At 40.5% G+C, this 18,800-nt stretch overlaps 1 protein-coding gene across 1 annotated transcript in view; it reads left to right on the top strand.

Annotated features, from left to right (window-relative positions):
- neto1l (neuropilin (NRP) and tolloid (TLL)-like 1, like) overlaps positions 1 to 18,800 on the top strand; it is a 73,371-nt gene that overhangs the window by 35,730 nt on the left and 18,841 nt on the right. The window contains exons 5-6 of the mRNA XM_028569538.1: positions 14,345 to 14,386; positions 14,738 to 14,865. Of these exons, the coding sequence (XP_028425339.1) occupies positions 14,345 to 14,386; positions 14,738 to 14,865 (170 nt within the window). The remainder of the gene's footprint in view (positions 1 to 14,344; positions 14,387 to 14,737; positions 14,866 to 18,800) is intronic.

Here is an 18,800-nt window from a genome sequence, read left to right as displayed (position 1 = left end):
TGTAACAAACATTTAACTTAACATAACTACTAAGATAACATGACGTGCATTTGTATGTAATATCCATCGATAATGTAGTCTATGAATTTGTATGTACACAATCATCTAAGATGCACGAGAAATAAAGGCTTCTGGGATCGGTTGATAACTCAAACTCGCCGAGAACCTAGACACCCGTTTCAATATATACTCATGCAGTACCTCGGTTACGGTCTTTACGGTCTCATTCAGTAGCCTGGTGCGCAGTCTCCTCGTGACAGCCTAGCCTAACTACCACGAAGCAACATTTAACTTAACATAACTACCAAAATAACATGATGTGTATTGTAGGTGATGTACTGTACTTCCCCATCGATAATGTGTGAATTGCCATGAACACAATCCTCTAAGATGCACCAGAAACAAGACTTGGTTAATAACTCAAACTTGCAGAGAACCAAGACACCGCTTGATTACATTAGACTCGAGTGGGCCGGCCGGTCGCACGGTTACATTAGACTTGAGCGGGCCGGCCGGTTGCATGGTTACATTAGACTTGAGCGGGCCGGCTGGTTGCACGGTTATATTCGGTCTCGTTCAGTAGCCTGGTGCGCGGTCTAGGTAGCTCATTTCCTGATTGATTCTACCACCACCACTCCAGTCCAGTGGAGGTGCTAATGAGCTAGATTACTACACACACAGTAGCACGAATGAAGTAAAAGAAAAAAACAGTGAGTCGGTTCATTGATGTATGGCGCTCGATTCTCCCGGTTCATTGACACGAGTCGGGTTAATTAACCGGCTCTTCGGTCAGTTCGTCAACATTAGTGACCCTGTTTTTCACCTGGCGTTAACATTCACATTTGGAGACACATTCTACAGACAGTTTAAAAAACACGCACCTAGAGCTCTCCACTTGCGATCGGATCACTCAGATCGCATTTTAATACCAGGTCAGAACAGGCCCAGTGAAGTGCCCCCTTTAAATGATACAATTAACAGTGAAATTTAAATGTAAATTGAAAAATTCCTATGTGTATTATATTAAGTGAAATCTGCTGCTACTGGTCTCAGTAATTACTTTAGAATACTCATTAATTTATTCACCACTGGTGCAAAATACTTAATGCAGTCAAATTGGATTTTAACAGCCATTCTCCAAAGCCGCTGTCTAATTACATTATCTCCCTCTTTGTCTCAGTTTTGGGTACTGCTGTTTTCTCAAGTGCTCAACGTTCAAATATCTTGATTGTTCCTCAAAGGAAATGTGCTACTCTATAAATGACTTACTTGTGTACTGGAGTAGTAAACTGTACTCCATACCGCCCAGCCTTGTTTTCCAGAAATAGATGTTAGAAGTAGCTGTCGTAGTAGCTCATGTGCTGTAGGGATTATGTTCTCAAAGGGAACATGAATGTTGGAAATGTATCCAGCACGGCTGACAGCTGTGATTGTTACCAGAACTGTAGGTTTTACAGCTTACTCTGCCTTTGGAGCTCTTGTTGTGCTATACTGCTGCACTGGTGGTGTCATATTCTTAATGCAACTGTAAATCCTCTTACAGTTCTTTTCAACAATTTGTCAGTAACTTTAGAGATGGAAGAGTGAACGAAACCGTGGAGCCCTGAGGCCAAAGTATCAATCTACATCTTTTTCCCTGTTTCTTAATCTCTCTCTCTCTCTCTCTCTCTCTCTCTCTCTCTCTCTTATTTGCCTCTGTCAGTCTTTCCATCTCTCTTAACAACCGCATATTTTAATGTTTCTCCACACACACCCTTTATTTTCCTCTGCTCACTGATTCAGTCTAGGCTAATATTACACACAATTTCACCTTAAAATCACTTTATTTTTAATCTTAAACCATGTTACCGTAACTGTTACTGCGCTAACTTGGCTAACAATTTGTTCTGCATTCCTCCCTTAAATCCACTTGTGTTTGTATTGGCCACTAGTTAGTGTATATGGCTGCAGTTTATCACCCCACTGGGTCAAATTGTAGCCTGTGGTTGGCATAGAAAAGTCTGTGAGCCACTGATTCCCCCCTGGGCCCTCTGCAACAGATGCAGAGCGGCAGTGAAAATTGAAACAGGACTCTGCTACCTCTCATAATTCCATGACAGCAAAATGAAACACTATCTCAAGAAAGCAATCAGACTCTCAAATTACCTTTCTTGGGGGTGCATTGTTTGCAGATCAGCAGAACTGTCCTCGCTCTCTCCCTTTATGTCATTGTATCTATCTATCTCTCTCTCTCTCTCTCTCTCTCTCTCTCTCTCTCTCTCTCTCTCTCTCTCTCTCTCTCTCTCTCTCAGACACTGTGTACAGTAATGAGTGACAGAGTGGTGATGTTGTGTTGATTTATTGCATGGTTGCCCAAATGGAACTTGGATGGAATGTGTCTGTCATTGGGGCATCACGTAGATAGAAACACCTGTGATGCCTAGGGACAACTAACTGCTCCATCAGGAATGGGTTCCCGTCTGAGCCACCAGTGCATCTAACACACACACACACACACACACACACACAAGAGTTTGTACAGATACACAATAAAATGCACGAGCACTAAAAACAAAACGTGCAATCTGCATTGATAAAGCTCAATGGTGTATTAAGCCCCCAACATCGACTTCAAGGCAGCTCTGCGACCATCAACTTCAAGGCACCTAACCCTATCCCAGGCGTTACGTTTTAACCCAAAAACCTAACCCTAACCATTGCCTAATCCTAGTGCCTTCTAGGCAGCGTTGCCTGGAAGATGACATTGGGGGCTTAAAACACCAAACACCATTGACAATTTGACGTCATTTGCACAAATTGGCTTGCAATCAGATGTAGCCGCATATACAGTATGCCAGAGGTGTAGTGGTGTGTATATGCAGATATATATGAATGTACATAATTATGGCATTAAAACAGTATTTCACTGATTTAGCACTACACTCCAACAATGTTGTCGGGCTCACAATGGACAGTTTAAAAATAACACTGTTGAAATTGATGCGACGGAACCAGAGATATCGTCTTGTTTCTTCTTCCTTGTCAAAATCTGATGCCCCTATTACCCACAATACAATTCAACCACCAGTTTTGTGCCTGAACACGTTCATTGAACAATAGTTCATGAACTGAACGTACTGTATTACTGCCTGATGAACGTTACTGTGAACTCGTTCATTCTGGTTTCAGTGAACGGCACGCTCTCTCAGTTTAACTTCATTCAATAGGGTGCCAGATTTCTATAGAGCCTTCCAGGCAAAAACCTGGCTAAAACACACCGTAAACAGGCCTTAATATATAATATATAATAGTAAAAACACCCAATCTGGCAACACCAGCCACCAGTGTCGCACCGCCGCATGCGTCATCAAAACAAAAAGCAGCATGTAGGCGACGAAGCAGCAAGGAGGCGTATGATCATTTAAACTAGTTTTATGACAAGGTCGGTGAGGATGGAAAAATCTTACATTTCTGTGCAAACTTTGCCCGCCAGCTTTCAAAAGGAAAATCCGCACTTCAGTCACATCCACAGCAAACCTGAAACGGCACATTGAACTGATTGGATATGAAGATGAAATCTTACGCATAGTTTCAGTGTTAAAACTGATAAAATAATTGCTGTCTGTGGTTCTATATGGGCTGTGGCAATCATTTTGAAAAATAATAGCTCGCAGCAACATATGGAAAAAAAGAACTATGAACTAGTTCATTTTTGGAAATATGAACTTAGTTCAACATTTTGAAGTATGAACTATGAACTGAACTGAAACTAAAATTTGTGAACTGAACTTTGAACTAGTTCATGTAGAAAGTGAACTTTCCCAACACTGTCAACCACTGACAGTGCGGGGGGACATGATGGTGTGTTATGCTCGTCGCAGCAATTGTAGCTTCTAGCCTCAAGTAGAGATGGGGCGCGTAACTCCACAACCACAGATTCTAGTCTTCAGCCCCTACCAATTCTGACTCAAGTGACATCACCTGAGGCAGTGCCTCCTTTCAGGCAACAGTTGTACCACCCTAGGTGCAGTAAAGCACTATCTTCTGGATAACAACAAGGAACAAAAGTTATTTCCCTTGCTGTCGTCCCATAACCTGTTTAGTGGACGGGTATGCAGCTACAAATATGAAGTCAACAACAGTCACAAGCTATAGGAAGAATTATCCCCACGTTAACATTGGTTAACAACGCTACATCAGCAGCCGCTGAACCTCAGAATTTTACACGTGTTGGTGATCAGTGCCATTCATAACACTTTTACCTGAACATCTGCTAAGATTTTAAGATCTATTAACAAGCATGCTGTACCTTCCTCTGTTGGTCTGTGAAAACACCAGTCATGGAAAAGTACTACATACAAAACATATGATGTCTTATTGATGCACTGTTGCAAATAAAACTACCCAACAGTAAAATAATAGCTCCGCAGCAGCATGCCCATGTAGCTAGACACCACTACACCACTGCAGTATATGCTCAAACACATATACACACACATTCATGTAGGATGGGGTACTTTTATCATTTCACATTTTTTTCACAAGGTGCTTGAGTAGCGTTGCTCTGTGCCCAATGTCATTGTTTCCCAGAGGCATTCTGGGAGGGAGGGAGGAAGGAGAAGAGAAGAATGAAAGCAGTTAACAATTTGACCAATAGAAGAGATGGAAGAGCTCACACATGCATAACTACACACAGACCATAAATGTATTTCTCAAATCCGTCACTGTGAATAAAAGTGCAAAATGAAGTGAAACTCCATCCCAGCAAACAAACTTCTTGCAGTCCTCTCAAAGCTAAAATCATGATGTACACTTTTATTCAATCTACAGTATATGGCATATAAACTGTTAGTCTATAGGTAACTGCAGTATGCACCATATTCCTAACATTAGAAATGTTATAGAAACAAACTATAGAGGGATGTGTGGACAGAGAGATGGATTAATGGATGAAATGAGCAGATTCATTCATTAACAAGATAAGAGGTTTTCTGCTGCAACACCAGTTTGCTCAGTGAGCTGAGTGACATTTTGGTCAATGAAATCAAAACTAAAACTAAACTTGTAGATCACAAAATATCACAATGAAAATGTGGAGTAATCAGACATTAGCCTCATGGACTCATGGCAGTGTGCTACCCATGCTGCCCGTTATGAGAGCTAATCAGCACATATCTGTGTTCATCAACCACCAGAACAGGAGCATGTGTGTGTGCAAGAGAGAGAGAGAGAGAGAAAAGAGAGAGAGAGAGACTTTGTCTTGTGTCGTATGATTGTTAATGAATTTAACACTTCAGCAGAGATGCTCATGTCCATACAGGTTTAGAGGTTTGATGGTTAACGGTAAAGTATGGATTTGATTCGCGGTGGTATTTTGGCGACGGTAATGTTATTAGTGTTGTAAGTTAGCAGTAGACTTAATTAACTGACCCAGGGTGAGTCTGATGAAAAGTGCTGTGTCTGCCCGGTTCAACTCAGAGATTTTCTCGCATTGCACAGCGCTGTGAAGGATTACGTTATGTTCTGCCAGCTCACAGCAACTTAATAGCATAACAGATGGACAGACAGACAGACGTTCCTGCAATTTATATATAGATATCAATGCACCCAGTTTGTCTTATATTAAATATGTTTACCTAAGTAAGTTAACCCTTTAAATTGAAAAAAAAAAAAAAAAATAAAAACCTGTGATTGACTTCAACAGTCACTGTCAGGCAGGGGGGTCAAAGGGTACAGATGACTGCAGCCAAAGGCCCAAGGGGTGCCAATGCAAAGTTCAATGGTGCTGGGTGTCCCCTGTCCATAACGACGACCATTGATGGACTCCGGTGTTATTTGTCAAGTTTGCCTGTCATCAAGTTGTGATTAAACTGATTCATCCATTAGCACTGTTTTTACTTTGACCCTTACAGGTCAAAAGAAACTCATTAATTTACTTAAGGAGTGCAAATCCAGGCTGTTACATGGCGAATGACCATATTTTCTTTAACACTCAAACTTTATATTCAAGGCAACAACCCTGTTCTTCCATCTAATTTGAACCACACAAACACACACAAACAGACACACACACACACACACACACACACACACACACACACACACACACACACACACACATACAGCAGCCAGTCTCATCTTCGAGCCAGTGTAATTTTCCTAATATGTTAAAAAAAAGCAAAGTTTAATTGCAATCTGATATGATTACAATACTCACATTGTTCAAACTTGTCTTGTGCTTTAAGTTCACACATGAATGTATAGAAAATTCTGACTGCACTCATTGTGTATATACGATCAGCCCCACAGCACTTTTGAACTACTGCATATCCACTTGTAATAAATATATTTGGTGTGGATGAAGGGGTACTAATTACAGTAATCTGACCGGGCCATGGGGTTACATTGGACTAAAACCGCTCGCGAACCACTGTTTAGAGGTTCGAGATGAACAAGATGACCCTGAGTGTCCAAGTTTGCCCTACTGAGTTGGCCTTGAGCAAGACACTGTATCCCTATTTGCTTTGCGATCTGTCCTACAGTATAGCTGCTTCCCTTATGGAGATCAATAATGTATCACATGAATCATTAGTTCGCACACAAGGGCAGAGATCACACAGTTCTTGTAATCTATATCTGAAATGCTGGGACGGTCCGTCCTCCAAGCTCCGACAGATGATCTTGTATTTATTTATTTTTTTTAACTGATATTTCTGGATACTGAACACCTTCACTTGGACATACAGTATTGGGGTTAAGTGCCTTGCTCAAGGGCACTTGAACCATTAATGGTTGAGATGGGGGTTTGGATTACCAAGCAGCTTTTTTCCACTGAGATTTCTAAGCTACCCCACCCACCACTGTGTCACACACCATTTTTGCATTCAGTGTATTATAGTTACGGCAGCTGCTGTGATAAATACAGGTCAAGGGCAGGCTTCATGATAGTGAAGCGGAGTGAGTTAAGCTTCCCTGGATAAACAACAGGAATTGTTATTCATGTCACTTTGTGCTCCATAAGCATGAGACACACACTGTTCTTTCTCTTTTTTTCCTCTGCAGACTAGTTGAGTACAGTTCTTAGCAGGATTGTTGTAGCTGGTGTTGCTTGTGGGCGTGGCGTTGGGGTACACATCGCTGCTAATCGCTTTTCGGGGCACAGACCCAGCTCACTGACCATGACACCCAGGGTGTGGTGAATCCTATCAGTCCCCGACAGATCCTGTGGCCTCATCTTTTCACAGCTACTGTTCTGTGTAGTCGGGTTGTCATCCGTGGGGTCAACAAAGCCCTGTCGAGCGGGTATTAGCTATATAGATAATCTTTAGAGCACCATTTGATCAAAAAGAGGTTTTTATCACAATAGCATTTTGTTTGCTCTGGCAGTGTTTTTGAATAGTCTAGAATGCAACATGCATGTTTGTTTTGGGAGATGAAACCTAGGTGACCTGCTAGATTGAAAACTGCAGACACACACTCAATACAAGGAAATGTGAAAATATGACAGAGACAATCCCCTCTATCAAAATTGTGCTTTAGTTGTGATTGAAAGGGCTGGAAGTAATCATAGTGTAGAGTGAAAATGTTTTCCTTTCCCCTCTCTCTAACTCTTCCTCTGTCTGTCTGTCTCTCCAACTCCATCCACAGCTGTGCCGGGTGTGATTAATGGCAGCCATTCATTAGCTTGATCAACCACTTTAGCTGAGATTATTAATCAGATGCTTATTTAAATGTCACCGCCACGCAGCTGAGAGGAAATGAGGCCACTGGGAAATTGAGTTTTTGTGTGTGCACTCTGCATGTTTGTGTCCCTTGGTTCCTGGAATATTGGCATACACTGAAAGCCTCATTCATATGCTGTTTAACATACATTTGGCTTAGCAGCTAATACTGAAGGGATGCAGTGGAGCCTAATGTTCAATTGAAATGAGATGTAGTGTGTCTCATTAATAAAAGATAGTGTTGTGCCTGTATTATGAAAAGCAATACAATACTTCTGGGATTGTACAGTTACTAGGAATTTACATCTGACAATTCTGCGATGCTGTGAGTCATCTCTGTGATATTCTGTATTTTGTGTGTGTGTGTATGTGTGTGTACATTCTCAATAAAGGACATTTCCCACTACACAGCCACACAGAGCTAATCAGGGCCTACTCATCATTTGTTCCAAATTTTTTTACTAGAACAAATTCCTAATGATTATTTTTGCGCCTGGCTGCCAAACTGAATTACTGTTGCCGCACTGCTAGCATTATAAACATGTTTTTGAAGCAATGTGATGAGCAAATTTGAGTTGGCATTTGCAAGCTGCTCAGGTTTGCTTCTGGGGGCATTTGCACATAACTTCTGTAAATTCTCTCTGTGCATCTTTCCGGCTTTGCTAGCTTTCATACACAGGTGTATACCTGCTGGGCATTGGTGTGAGTGTAGTTGCTTTTGTCAGGATGATGATGAGAGGAGCTCAATATGTGCATGAACAAAATGCTGTGGGGCAACTTAAAGTCTGTGTCCCGGGATTTAAAGTGAGCATTTTCTGGCTTGCAAAGGGTAAATACAGTAAGCTCTAGAAGATTACACTCTCGGTCAAGCTTTATGAAGAGAGGAGAGGGTGTGGCCATGTGTGGATGTGTTCTGAATTCAGCTCAGTCAGGCAAAGCCATTTATACAATGCAGTGGAGAGAGCGAGCGCTATAGAAGAGCTGCAGTGTGAATACAATGTCAGCACATACGCCATATGTCAGCACATACAGTACGCTGTGGTGATTTTTTTTTTACCTGTGTGTAACTATAGTATTTATCATTCATCGTAGCAACATACAGTGGGGTTTTTGAAGTTTCATGTTCACCCTGTAATCATATACTACGGTAAATTGTGTGACCTAGCTGAGGCATCCAGCTTATAAATAACAAGGTTAAATTATATGCTGTGGTAAAGAGTATACATTCTTTATGTAGGTTATCAATCATTTTATCAGTCCATGTAATTGATTGAATCGATTAATCAAAGACGGCAGCAAGGAGAGGGGTTGATTGATGACAGAGGGGATGGAACTCACCTGATTGAATTTCCAGAGCGTCTTAAAAGGTCAAGGGTCGCACGAGAGGCATTTATAGGCACAGCAGCCTCTTGCTAGGACCTTTGTTGCTATGTTAAGAATAGCCGTTATCAAAAGTATACATGTGTTTGTGTTTGTGTGTGTGTGTGTGTGTGTGTGTGTGTGTGTGTGTGTGTGTGTGTGTGTGTGTGTGTGTGTGTGTGTGTGTGTGTGTGTGTGTGTGTGTGTGTGTGTGTGTGCCTGCAAACATCATGCATCTATTTCTCTGAGGTTGCTTGGCCTTGTGATCGTGCTGGGTTAAGTGATGCCAAAGCCCAATAATAAATCTCTGGCGCAACAAGCACAGATGACCTGAAGGTCACTGTTTCATTAACTGTCTTCCACTTTGATTTTCTCATCCCTTGTTCCTGTCTGCTTCCCTGCCTGCCTACCTGCTGGCTACACACACTTAAGCATCCTGTGGAAGGCAACATGGATGGACATAGAAAGGAGGCTTGTCTACTATATGGAATAAATAAACATAGACAATAAACTTAAAATAAATTTCTGAAGAGCAATTTTTGAAGGGGACACAAATAATACAGCCACAATTATATTCGTAGAGGACAGGTGTACACAGAGGAAAGCCTTAATACAATCATTAGTGTAGCATGGAGACTGTACCATTACCCTTCTTTTCAGTGTTTTTCTTGATTCAATGAAAAAACTGACTAAATTGACCAAAATAATCTTCTTTAAAACCATGTATTTATTTTTAAGTTGTTTACAATCAAGCCACAAAAAAACCCTAAAGACTTATTTTGAGAAAGTGTCCCCATATAAAAGAAATACAATACTTTTGTACACTTGTTAAATTAGCTGATCATGTAAATTAGTGAGCCACTAGTAAAGCTCATCTGCTAACCCTGACAGCACACACCTCCAAAAATATGAACTAAGCTCAACACACTTACCTGAGACTCTACACCTGACTGTCCCTGGTCTCCCTGTTCCTCAGTTCTTTCTGTCTCCTTTGCCTGTGACATAGTGACCTTAGTCCAGACCTTCACCACGCGGTCATATTATAATTATAAAATGATCTTGCGTCCTCTACATCAATATTAGGTTTCGTTTGGGACAGAGGATATATATTTAACTGATCAGGCACTTAACTTCATATTGAGCAAAACACAACTGTAGATCTTCAATATTAACCCTTATATCAGTTCACACACATAACGTTAGGCTTATCGCCGTGGTAACGTTAGTTGTAGTGGGTGCATTTCTATCCAACAAGCTATTAAACAAGCTAGGTAACGTTACATTATATTACACTAACATAGCAAAAAATGTTGTCATGACAAATTCATTAATTACTCAGCATAATTTCTATTTCAGAAAAGAAAAACTTCATCCGATGTGAATGAATGAATTAAAATAGCCTTGAACTGCCTACTTCCTACATTCCTGTCACGACCCAACGTGACTGTGAGTCGAGTGCAGATCCGATTCCTAACGTACAGCAGGCAGTGGACCAAACCACTGTGAGGCAAGGGAGGGGGAACTCAAAATGTTTCTAAACTTAAAAAGCATTGTTTGGGGTTTGTATTGTTTTACTACTTACACAGATATTTTAAGTATACATCATTATGTTATTTACAATACACAGCATTGTTTTAATGATATTTCTGGGGGGGGGGCAACCCTTAGATTGGGGGGGTCCTGACCCCCTCAACCCCCCTGGGATTTATGCCCTTGGCAGTGTAGTGTACAGGGGGGAGCGACGACCAATGAACTGCTCCCGATAGGGCGTCAGATGTTCGGATACATTTCTGACATGTCCCAAAGTTTGGTCGTTCTCGCACAGTTGAAGCACGGTCAGTGCCTTTATTCTCACTGCGCCTGTGTGAAAGGGCAAACAGGGCTAACTCTCAAACAGAACATGACTAACTTTTTCCTTTATTTACAGTCTTAGTGCTAAACTAAGCTAACTATCTCCTTGCTCTTCATATTTACCGTACAAATGGTATCAAAATAATCAGCAGATTAATTGATAATGAAAATAGTTAAGTGAAGCCCCATGACAGTGACTAATGTGCTGTCTCACTCCAAGTCACATGTTCAAACAATGACACTCATGAGTCACATTCATCAGTGAGGGACATCAATACTGCCTGAATAAAAAAAAAAAGAGGCTGGACAGCTTTGATTCACTTCTGTGGGAAGCAATAGATGACAAATTACAGTTGATGTCTGGTTTTTCTCTTGAAAGAAAAAAATCACTTTCTGTGTCAACATTTGCAACTCAAAACCTCAGATGGAGTGGCCACGTGGGTGGATTTGTTTGAATTGTACAAGCAAAGCATTGCTTTACCCCAAAGGCGGATAAAAAAAGTTGTTCACTACCAGTTAGCTATCCAAGGCCAGAGGAGCCACCTGTATTTTTAAATTGCAAGGTAGTCCCCATTTAGCTTTTTATAGATCAGCTCATTTGAGCCTTAGTTGAAAGCAACAATTAATGGGGAGGAAATTGTAGTGAAAGCCTCAGGGGAAGCTCTAACATAGACTCTGAGCACCTCTCTTGACTGCTTTTGTGTTCACATGAATGTATTACTACTTTCCAGTTGGTATTGAAAGCACTAAGGAGAGAGGCTTTTCTGCAGCCTTGCTAGATTTGTTACAGGCACTCAACAGGCTTTTCTTCTTTCCACCATAACGGGAGGTTCACCTTATCTGAATCCCCACTAGAGCACCGCTTAAATCGGGCCAAGAATCTCTCTCCTTTGATTATAGTTTTTATGCAGCAAGTATCATCATCAAACACACTGAATGCTCACCCTCTCTCACCCACAATTCCATTGACTTTTTTTTGGTTTTGTTCTATCACCAGGCATGCATAATTTCCAGGTATACAGGACTTGCTCCTCATGTCCGGCGTTCACACACTGAAGCTCTGACTCATGTCTAGACAGAAAAATTAGGGCACACATACAGACAAAAAAAAACTGTGACATTTAGGCAAGGTGTTCACGCTGTGCAATCAGACCTCATTTTCCACACTGAGCTCAGTCAGTGGTTGCCATGTCTCGATTTGGCAAGGAACAATCAGATTTAATGTGAAGCCTTTTTTGTGTTTCCTATTTCTCTGTCCTCAAATGAATGCAGCCCAGAGCTCCCAGCTAGCGGCGTATCTTTGAGAGCACAACTGTTCTGACACTAGGCTGGATTATAATGGAATCAGATGGAATGTAATAAATGGTGTTTTTTACTTCAAAGACAATATTGTATGTAATAAATCATGGCAACATGCAGTGCCATTATAGTGGAATTCTAGCTCAGAAATAACCCACTTAACCCACTTGAGGGTTTTCAACATAGTTTATGTTGAAAACTGAGACAAAAATATTTGGAATTAGTTTGAAATAAGTGACAGGAACAGTGCAGTCATTTGTTTTGTCTTTGTAAAAGTGAATTATGATTACAATTCACCTTAACCTTAAAGTCAGTTATGCTTTAGAAGATGATATATCTGAAATTCTGCCAGAGCATGGTGGATAAAACACACAAACATCCCTGCACAGCACACACACAGACATGATGATGTGAAAGAACAGTGGAGATGGTTCAAGAGTAAATTTCTGCCTTGTGTCTTGTATCATCTTTGGGGATAAGAGACAAGACTGTGATGTTTTACTAGCAAGATGAGGTAACACACCTCAGCGAGGCCGAGCCTGTTGATGTAATTCATTGCAAAATTATACAGACAAAAAGTGTTTAAAACCTTTTTGCTTCAAGCTGACTTTCAAAACTTTACCAGATGCTTCCCTAATCTTATTTAGCAGACAAAACATATGGCCTCAGCTTTGTTAAAGTTTCTTTTTCGTAGTCAGTGTGTTAAAGTTTGCTTAAGGATTAGATTTCTAGTCTCCAACGGTCTGCTAAAATGTTCTGAAACCTTTTTTTAGGATATTTCTAATGTTTTTGCTCTTCCATTTATCTCTGTTAAGCTTCTGTTTGGTTTTGTTCCAACACTTACATAAGGGAACAAAGATAAGGCAAAAAATATTTGGTGAGCTCAGAGTCTTTACTCATATTTAGTGTGCCAGTCCAAACAATACTTATCTTTGTTGTATTTTTATTGAGACTTGCAGTGTAATCAGTCCTATAAGTCAAAAGTGAAGTGACAGTGACCTTATTGTCATGTGCCTTTAGTTTGAGCGGTTGTTATACCCCTATAAAACAACATACAAACAGCAGTTAGACAGCTACTTTGTCTAGAAAATGTATCCAGTCTACTTAACTTAATGAAACCAAATTACTGTCAAAGTTGCTGTAAAATACAGCTACATATTCTAGTGATTAGCATGTTGAATGAAACCCCAAGAGAACATCTACTGCAGAAGTTGGACCTTGATCCTCTAAATTGGCTTGCAAAGTCTTAATTGCCAGTAAATTTGGTTGATTTCATATTTTGACTATTTTAGCTCTAATGAGGGCGTTTTACATAATTTTAGTGGAGTGGAGATACTGTGGTAAAAGAAGTATAGGGTTTAATTATTTCATTAAGAGTACACATGCAAATTGTCACCCCTGTGGTAACATGCTAGCACCACCACTGTGGTCCAAATATCTCAACTATCAGAGGGATTGCCGTTCAATACGGTACAGACTAGAGATCAATGCCTCCCTCATGAGCAGTTTTGTTAACGTTGGTGATCCTCTGACTTTTTAATCTAACGCCATTCTCAGGGTAACATTTACACTTGTCCAATGCTTTGGTTTATGCCTATATACTTGAAAAAGTAATGCCATTCACATCAGCCTACGCTGTACTTGCTAACATGCTAACCTAAGGTGGTGAACAAAGTAAACATTGTAACTGCTTAACATAAGTGTGTTAGCATTGCTATTGTGTGTGTGTGTTTGCATGCTGAGGTTAAAATGTGTCTTACTGGCTGTGGTTTTCGGGATAAATATGTTATAGGATAGAATGATTTTTGGAAAAATGTAGTGCAAAGATGTCTTCAAACAGCGTAACGATCATGCATAAGTGGAGGTTCCAACGAAGAATCTCAAACTCATGACATCTTTTTACGACAGGTTTGGACTTCTGGGCATGACAGAAGATGACATGGCCAACATGCCAACAGCTTTAGAGAGAGAAAGGAAGCCAAAATAATTCAGGAGTGAGGGCCGCAGTAGTTTTCTGTGCAGGAAGTTCCTCAGTACATTGTTACACCTGGTGGTTTTTGCCTATGCAAATATCCTGATTTTGTAATCATGTATTAAAAATGAATGCCCCCACCCCTCTTCTGCTCTCTCCTCAGATCCGGACTTTGCAGACATGGGAGTCCCCCCACCTCTACCCTGTAGGTATACTCCCTCTCTCTCTCTCTCTCACACGCTTTCTCACTCTTTCTGCCTTTGTTTCTTCCTTTATCTCTTTCTGTCTTTGTCTCACTTGTTTTCATATTCACTTTTTTTTATCTTAATAAAATAAATTTAAACTGTTCTTCCTCCAGTTTATATATATATATATATATATATATATATATATATATATGTGCACATATTGGTATATACTGTATATATTATTTGTGTTCTAGTATGTTTGTGTGTTTGTACCTGTTTGGTATTCGTGAGTCCATGTGTATTTGCTTGACCCGCACACGTGTATATGTGTATGCTTGTGTGTGTTTATGCATATGCATGTGTTTCAGCCTGTCAGTATGACATGGTTGGTCCAGAAGGTATCGTTGAGTCCCATCAGATCACCAGAGACGGGAAGGCTGGCGCCGCAGAGGCCGTCGACTGTAAATGGTACATCCGTGCTCCGCCGCGCTCCAAGGTTAGTGACGTTAAGCTACGCTCCCATCCAACTGTGAATTAGATTTACTGCCAAATCTTGAAATGTCACACAGAATAAAATGGAAATGAAATTGTGTTCCATCAGCTGGGTTGATGACACCAGAACACAGTAACGTCAGACAACAAGAAGATTCGATGCTGCAAGACTTGTTCATTTGGCGAATTCTAAATGACTTCATTCCTTGAGAAACTTTCAACTTCAACTTTCTTTTTTTCCTATTAATTTGCTGTTTCCGTTCAGCATTCCTTCAGACATGCAGTAAGAACATAGGTTGCATCAGGAAGCTTTGATATTGCATGTGGGTTTGTGTGCAGCTGTCAGCAGTATCCCAATGTGAGTGTTCGTGGCTACGGGGGGGACTTGTTCCTCTGCTAGGGTCAGACAGATAGGCAGAAGGGTTTACTTGGGGTCATGCCCATTTTTCTAATCAGCAAGCTGTTGCCAAGAGGAATAGAGTGGTGGAAGGAGAAAGAGAGAGTGAGATGAGTGTGGGTAGACCGAACAGACAGAAAGAGTGAGGGAGCATTAGTGCTGATGAAATAGTGTTGCCATGCAGTTTGACCCTGAGGCTTCATACAGCCTGTATTTGTTTTCTCTGCCAGTGTTCTTCACGCCGCCCTGCATGCATATACAATTACTGACATAGATCCACACACATACACACCTTTGCTACATCCCCTAACATGCACCAGACATGCTGCCTTATCTACCAGAGGTACCTTTGGTGCATTAATGCTACAGGATTAAATGTTCCCGAGGGTAGAGCAGCAGTGCAGGAAAGGGCCACATTTTACAAACGCTATAACTTCTCATATGAGTCTACAATGCTTGATCATACGCACACACACAGTCCAGTCTACGACTGCAGTAAATCTACTACTGAAATAGTGTTGGCCCTCTGATGTGTGCGTTTGCAGGGTTTGATTTAATAGAATAAGGCCACATTTTTACTTTGACTTTTATGGTTAGAACAATTCAGTCAAGGACACAAATTATTATGAGTTTGGTTTGGTCACCATTGTAATGCTGTAATAGTAAATGGTAAGCTAAAACAGACCTGCAGTTTATGTTGTAATGGCTTAAAATGCCATTTACACATGCCATTACATTTTAAATAAAAAAATTTAGAGGCAACCCTCTATTAACCATATTTAAGGAGAAAGAAATAAAGTCAATACATATGAAAAAGTGACTAACTATTATGATTTTATTAGGGGTGTTCAGTTCTCAGAGTGTGCGTTCTCCCAGGAGTGAGATAAAGCAGCTGCAATGTCAGCTTAACCGTGTCACTATTGGTTTCACTAATTTAGCACTTATTAATGTTACACGATGTTATCCTTCCCTTTTTGTGGCCACCATAGAGATCTGTTTAAAGTCATACAGCCCACATTAGGGAAGCTATTAAAAGTTGTTTCATCCCTGATGAAAACTGTGATTTGCTTTACAGTACATTTTCATGCAGGTTTTTCATCATTCTTGTTACACACACACACACTGACATATGATATGCCTGACTGATAATATTGGTGCGACTGTGATTCATGGCCACAGTAGTTGCTTAGCTCTTATCTGACATATTCGTTGGGTCGCATATTTCCAGTTAATGCCCTCGTTTCCCTTCAGAAATGTCCTTCGGAATTCAGCTACTTCAAGCCCCAAGGCCACAGGAACTATAAGACTGTGTCATCCACCTAGAGCTATTCTCTTCATCATCAGCACTCGTGGAGCCATACAATAAATGTAACTTTGAAATTGTTATTAAGTGGGACGCTGGCCTTGGTCAGATGTTACGATCGATGCAAAAAAAACAGCATTGATTCCTCAGTCCCTCTAAGTGGAGTGCGTAAGTCAGCCAGTACATCGCGGCTACAGAACCAAAGAGGACCATAAGTCAATTCTTTGAGCGTGGCATGCATACATCCGTGTATGTGTGTGAGGCAACAGCTGTGTATGTGCATGAAAGAGCGACAGAGTGATTGAGCCTGGCAGTATGATGTATTTTCCTTGGTCTGAATCAGTGTCATATTTTGCCCTGCAGGAGTGTCTCACAAGGCAAGTCATGGGCCAAAGGCTGACAGTCATTGGCACTGATGGACAAGGCAGCAAATAAAACTTTTAGCACAAATCTATCTTCAGTCACACACAGTCCTGAAGCTCTCACCTCCACCACCACTGTTCACACTCAATTACACATGAAATATATATATATATATATATATATATATATATATATATATATATATATATATATATATATATATATATAAACTTAGTGTGTACTTTCTGTCTTAAACACACACATACATTACTGCAGTGAAGGATGCAGAGGATGCAGGCCACCCCAGTAACCACTGTGTATGTGCTGGGGGGGTTTCATTTCCCAATGCTGACACAGTACTGCACTGTACCCAGTTTGCCAGAAACAGTAGAGAGATAATGACATCCTATACCGGAGGCTCTAATTAGACTGCACTCCAGAGAGAAGAGAGGAGAGCGGGACAGAGGAGGAGGAAAAATGGGAAAGGAGGGGATAAGGGAAAGATATACTTAATAATGCATTTCATCAAAGATCTAAATGTTTAGGGAGAAAGTTTAGGGGTGAGACAAAAGATGGCAGAGAGAGAGGGGTTGCGTGAAAGATGAAGAAAGAGGGGGAGACTGACTGAAAGATATACCTGCATCTAAACAATAATGACCATGTGTTGTTGCCAGAAGTGACAGCACAGACTGCACCAATTTTAATGCCATAATGTGATTGCTTTACGCCACCATGTGTCATTTCAATTTTATTGTCATATAAATAGATTCCGCAGAAACTACCACAAAAATGATTTTAATTAGTTTTTACTGGTATCCAAGTAACTGGGAAAAAAAAATGCAGTTAGTGACAAAGCTGTGCAACACAATATCTCTTTTTACACGTAAACATATGCAAAATATCAGCTGTGTAACAGTGTTTCTGTTTGGACAGCTGTCCGAATTCAGCTAACAGCTGTTAGTTGTAGAGGAATATTTTCAGTTGCCTCATTTTGACTCATAGCAGTTACTGCATTTTCCGCACTATTCCTGCACTCTCTGACACCTTCCCCATCTTTTCATGACGATAATGGCCAAAATATGGACATTCATTTCTGACTGTAATGAACAGCGCATACACTGTTACAGGCACCTTTTAAGCAACAGTGAGAACATCAGTCAGTGATTTATTCTGCGTCATTATTGGGCGCTGCAGAATCAATGAAAAGGCAGCCTATTTTTTTCTGCTGGAGCCAATCTCTCGCCTTACAAATTGGTGATTGTATCTATCTGATTCATTGCCTGCCATTTGGCTTTGTGATGCCATCTGCAGTCAGATGTTTCTTCATCGTCGGTTAGTTAGTTAGAAGAGTTCGCAACGAGAGCTGAAGAAAAAAAAGCTTTTATTTATGTATTTATGTTTTTTGCGCATGTCTCTCTCACACAATGAGGCCCTCTTGATGGTCACATTTAGTAACCAGCATTGATCAAACATTACTTTAGTAAATGCAAGTGTTGAGCAATGATATCACAGGCTTGAAGAATTGCAAATATACTTTTTTCATGCTTAAACTGAGCAGGATGCACATGAATGAAATGGGAACAATTGCAGTATGTGATACCTTTTACACCATTTCATGTCATAAAAAACATACATTTTTGATCCAGGATAATAAAGCTGTCATCTTTTACAGCATAAAAGGGTGTATATGGAAGCATGTAGGGGCTTTTTTCTTTTATCACTTTTCGTTGGCCCCTTCTGCCAAATAACAATAATTGAAAATACTTTTGTTTCTTGGTTCATTCAAGTTTACCCTGCAACTTATCAACACTTACAATGCTAGCCATGTCCTGAAGTGGCATTTCCATCTGTCCTGCACTAGTGTTTTTAGGTTTTA

The sequence above is a fragment of the Perca flavescens genome, chromosome 22, assembly GCF_004354835.1.
Source record: "Perca flavescens isolate YP-PL-M2 chromosome 22, PFLA_1.0, whole genome shotgun sequence".
Classification (NCBI taxonomy): Eukaryota; Metazoa; Chordata; class Actinopteri; order Perciformes; family Percidae; genus Perca; species Perca flavescens.
This window is presented reverse-complemented; position numbering and strand designations above follow the sequence as displayed.